The following is a 5,175-nucleotide window of genomic DNA, read 5'->3' on the forward strand; positions in this document are numbered from 1 at the left end:
GGTGGTTTGCAAACAATGTTTTGGTATGGGACATAGTGCTGAAGAGTGTCAAAAGAAAGGTGAAAAGAAAGCAGAATGGGTGGTTAAAGTGGACAATAGGCCGAAACCAAATGCTGGGAACACAAAGATAGATGATGAGGGTTTTCAGCAAGTCACCAAAATGAGCAAAACATGACAGAAAAAGAATGAAGTTGCTGTAGTAACTCAGTTGAGGAATTCATTTCAAGTATTGGATGGGGACAATCAAGATAAGCTCCTTGCTGAGATTCAACCATGTGAAACAGTAGAAGAATCGGTCAAGACAGGAGGGGGGGGGGGAGGTCCCTCTCTTGTCAATGGATAAAGTATTATGCTGGAATGTTCGAGGGGCCAACAGTCTCCAAAAGCAGAGTCATATAAAGCAATTTATTTTGGCTCAGCATGTGGGATTGGTGTTGGAAATTATTTTACCAGGATCTTAGATCTACTCACAAGTATGTTGATTAACACCCTAAATATGAACTTTCTAAAACGATGAAATAAACACATATAAAGTTTAGGAAACCTTACATTGGGTGCAGCGGAATATAATGACTCCTTCCGTTCAGATCTCTAACCCTTGTATCCTTTCTGTCGCAGAGTATTATCAAGATCTGAACCTGGATCTCTTTCTCTGATTCTTTAGTGCTGTAACTCCTTCTTGCTGAAAGTCTTTCTTCACGATCTTCCTCACTATGATTGAGGTATCACTTGCTGTGTGTGGGCACTACTCTAACACTAAGAATTTTGAAATTCAAGGAAGAAGAGAGAGAGAGTGGGGTCGGCCAAAGATAGGGAGAGAGAGAGGCTCAATTTTTTCTGAATGAAAAGTCAGAAGGAAAGTCTGTATTTCCTGAAGCCTTCACTATCTATTTATAGCATTCCACTAGGGTTAGGTTTGAATTATTTGGCATTTAAAATAATGAAAATATCAGAGGGAAAACCCTACAAAAGTGGTCGGCCATGCCAAGTGGATTTGGGCCTCACTTTTTGCAATTTTCCAGTTTTATCTTTTCTGCATCTGATTTTCTCAAAAATGCCAATTTACTAATTCAACCATTTAAATGCCAATTGTAACTATTTAATAACTATAAATAATTATTAAATAATATTGTCATTTATCATATTTATTAATTGAACCATACAAAGTATCATAATTAAAAAATATGCCCCTAAAACTCTTTTTTTACAATTTCGCCCTTACTTAGTGAAAAATTCACAAATAGACATAGTCTAATTTGAGAATTATAATTGATTAATCAAAACAAATTATATGAGTCTTACAAGCAATATTATCTCAACTAGTGCGGGGACCATGGGTCTATATAACCGAGCTTCCAATAAGCAGATCAAGAATTTATTACTAAAATTCACTAACTTACTAATTCTTCGTTGAATCCACGCATAGAACTTAGAATTGCACTCTCAGTATATAGAATGCTCTATATCTTCCACCATATAGACACATCATTAGTTATCCATTGTTATAATCCTGATTTGATCAATGATCCTCTATATGAATGATCTACACTTCAAAGGGATTAGATTACCGTTACACCCTACAATGTATTTAATCCTTAAAGCACTTAACCCCGTATAAATGATATTTAAGCTTATGTGAAATGAGATCTCCACCATTTATTTTCGTTTGGTCAAGCTCGAAGGAGATCATCCTTTACTTACTATTCGCCAGATAGAAGCTATAGATTCCATGTTTATGTTAGCGCTCCCACTCAATTGCACTACCGTGTTCCCAAAATGTACGTATCACCCTTACCCAAAAGTAGGCTTAACTAACAAATCAAAGAACACGAATAGCCTCTAGAGATTGAGCCTAATCATAACAAGATTAAGATCATTTGATCTAGGATCAACTAGGCGATATTGACTTGAATAGATATTACAGTAAGTTTAATAAATCTAAGTCAAAGTTCAATATCGGTCCCTTCCGATGCATACTTCATGCATCCAACCTGAGCTTTACTTTAACCAATGCTCTAGAAAGAACATAGCATTTCTCCAAATGCAAGTAAACTCTGTTGTAGATTATCATATCAGTAAAACCCTATGTCTGATAAATCTAGGAAACTTTATTCACATAGTCATGTTTACTTTCCAATGTGTTGACATCACAATAAACAGGATCAAGTATGTGAAAAGGGTTTCAGATGAATTTATACATTATGTACATATAATCATGAAATAAATCATGTGAACCATGCAACATTAAATGTTTTTTCTGATCTATATTAATAAGTAAATCTGATTATGTTGAAATGAGTTTTATTTAGGGCATAAAACCCAACAATTGGTTGGTCTCCTCGAAACTAGAGTAAAAGCCAAGAAACTTTGGGGTTTTTACTCTAATATTTTTAGAGGATGGTGTTTCTCGACAAATATTCCTTGGCACAAGGGAGGAAGGATTGTTCTAGCTTGGGATCCAATGATTTTTCAGGTTAACATATTGCAATGTACTAGCCAATCTATGCATCTTTATGTTCAAAGAATGGGGGCCATATTTTCTAGTTATATCACAGTTGTGCATGCCTTTAATGATATCCAGGGAAGGAAACTATTATGGAAAGTGGATAGTAATTGGTGACTTCAATGATATTTTGGCTAAAGAGGAGAGAATTGGGCACAGAGTCAAATATAATCCTGATAGAGATTTCATTGATTGTGTTGAGAGATGTTAAGTACTCAGGGTGTTTCTTTACCTGGAGCAACAAGCAACAGGGGAAGATAGAATCTTTTCAAAGATTGATCGAGTCTTGGCTAATCAATCTTGGTTAGATGCATACCAGACTGCTGAAGTATTATACTTAAATGAGGGTACCTTTGATCACTCTCCTGGGTTATTGACTATACATCCTAGTATGGACTCAGGGAAGAAGCCTTTAAGATACTTTCGGATGTCACAATCTCATAAGGACTTTGTTTCAAAGCTGAAAGGTATATGGGAAATCCAATATAGTGGCACAATGATGTATCAACTGGTGTGTAGATTGAAGGAAATGAAGAAGGTCTGCAGGGAGATCAATAAGGATGGTTTTTCTGATGTTGCAACTGATGCTATTAGGGCAAAGGAACAGCTGGAACATTGCCAAAATGCATTGAGAAATGACCCTCTAAATTCGGTTTTACAGAGAGAGGAGCTTAATTACCAATCCTTTCTCCAATAGAAAGCCAAGATAAATTGGATTAAAGCTGGTGATGATAATGCTGCAATCTTTCATGCCAGTATCAAAGGGAGAAGAAGGAAAAAGAGAATCTTGTCCATTGAAGAAACTGATTGCACTAGAGTTCATGAACCTGGTAAGATCACTAGTGCTTTCTTGGATTATTACACTGATCTGTTGGGTTCTAGTATGCAAAACAGAAAGAATGTGATTGCTTCTGTTATGGATATGGGACCTACTGTTACAACATAGCAGGTTGAATTTCTCTCAGCTCACTTTACTTGTGAGGAAGTGAAGAAAGTTGTTTTTGATATTCCTGGGATTAAAACACCCAGTCTTCATGGATTTGCTAGTTTCTTTTTCCAAGATAATTGGGATATTGTGGGAACTGTGGTGTGTGATGCAGTACTTTCTTTCTTGGAGACATGGTAGATTTTAAAAGAGATTAACTCTACAGTCCTCACTTTGGTGCCTAAGGTCAAGTGTCCAAACACAGTGAAAGACTTCAGACCCATTGCATGTTGCAATGTCATTTACAAGGTAGCTAGACTTAAACATATTCTCCCTGAGCTTGTTGCACAAAATCAAGGAGGATTTGTTAAAGGAAGGTATATTGGCCACAATATTATGATTTGCCAGGATTTGCTCAGACATTATGGAAGGAAGGCCAACAAGCCTAGCTGCATGATCAAGTTGGATCTTCAAAAGGCTTATGATACAATTGAGTGGGGATTTATTGAGGAAATTTTAGTAGCTTTTAAATTTCCTACTCAATTCACTCAACTTGTAATGAAATGTATTAAAACCCCCAAATTCTCCTTAATGTTTAACGGAGCTTTACATGGGTTCTTTGCATCCCAGAGGGGTTCAAGGGAAGGAGATCCCATGTCTCCTTTGCTTTTTGTTTTGGGAATGGAATATATGTCTAGAATTATGAAGAAGATTGGAAAGAAAATTGGCTTCAAGTATCATGAAAGGTGTGAGAAAATGAAATTGAATCATCTTAGCTTTGCTGATGATGTGCTTTTATTCTGTTTGAAGACTATAGTAGTGTGATGTATCTTCTTCAGGGTCTTAAGCTTTTCTCAATGACATCGAGGTTGTTCCCAAATGCAACCAAATCTGCTATATATTGAAGTAATATGCCTGATGGGGATTTAACAAGAATTCTTTCAGCTTCTGGCTTTTCCAAATAGGTACTGCCTATACTTGGGGATTCCTATTGGGGCTCAAAAGATTTCGAGTGAAGACTGTGCAATACTAGCTGAAAAGATGAAAGGGAGGATCAGAACCTGGAGTACTAGGCATCTTTCTTTTGCGGGAAGAGTAGTGTTGATCAACTTAGTTTTAATGTCTATTCATTCTTACTGGAGTCAAGTGATGCTGCTACCTTGCAAAGTGATCAAGGAAATAGAATCTATCTGCAAGTCTTTTCTATGGAAAGGGCAACACATGTTTCAAGGGCCTGGTGCCATTGCTTGGGACAGAGTGTGCCAAAGCAAGACAGCTCGAGGTATTGGCTTTAAAAGAGTGAGAGAGTGGAACATGGCTGCAATGGTGAAGTACATTTGGGCTGTAGCTAAAAAAGAATATAGCTTATGGGTTAAATGGGTGCACACAGTCTATATCAAAGAAAAAAATTGGTGGTGCGATTCAATTCCCATACATGGGAGCTGGTACTGGAGGAAATTAGTGGCACTGAAGAATCAACATAGCTCCTAGTGGACATTCACCAATTTGAGGCAGGTACTTATAGCATAGCAACTGGTTACGCTTTATTTTGTCCTGTTCAGGAGATATTGAGGTGGAGTGAACTGGTTTTGGGTAGATTTAATCTACCTAAACATAGTGTCATACTCTGGATTGCTATGCATGGAAAATTGAGAACAAAATAACGATTGCATAGATTTTGCATTATTGATGATGTCGGGTGTGTTCTATGCTGCAATCATGAGGAATCAAATGAGCATTTATTTTT

The 5,175-nt window shown here is 36.9% G+C and overlaps 1 protein-coding gene across 1 annotated transcript; it reads left to right on the top strand.

The window, feature by feature from the left end:
* The first annotated feature begins 3,237 nt into the window (after positions 1-3,237).
* On the top strand, positions 3,238-4,919 carry LOC133038396 (uncharacterized). Its single transcript, XM_061116530.1, has 6 exons — positions 3,238-3,333; positions 3,453-3,590; positions 3,675-3,947; positions 4,059-4,176; positions 4,239-4,296; positions 4,394-4,919. Exons 1-6 carry the CDS (start codon positions 3,238-3,240, stop codon positions 4,917-4,919), a joined length of 1,209 nt encoding a protein of 402 aa, XP_060972513.1.
* The last annotated feature ends 256 nt before the right edge of the window (positions 4,920-5,175 follow it).

The sequence above is a fragment of the Cannabis sativa genome, chromosome 5 (genome assembly GCF_029168945.1).
Source record: "Cannabis sativa cultivar Pink pepper isolate KNU-18-1 chromosome 5, ASM2916894v1, whole genome shotgun sequence".
Lineage (NCBI taxonomy): Eukaryota > Viridiplantae > Streptophyta > Magnoliopsida > Rosales > Cannabaceae > Cannabis > Cannabis sativa.

Bases quoted from the DNA above. Each gene is read 5' to 3' on its own strand.
- LOC133038396 (XM_061116530.1), top strand. From the start codon at position 3,238: ATGCTGCAATCTTTCATGCCAGTATCAAAGGGAGAAGAAGGAAAAAGA. The intron at 3,334-3,452 runs GTAAGATCACTA...ACAACATAGCAG, and splicing joins CACTAGAGTTCATGAACCTG to GTTGAATTTCTCTCAGCTCA. The intron at 4,297-4,393 runs GTTGTTCCCAAA...TTTTCCAAATAG, and splicing joins CTTTTCTCAATGACATCGAG to GTACTGCCTATACTTGGGGA.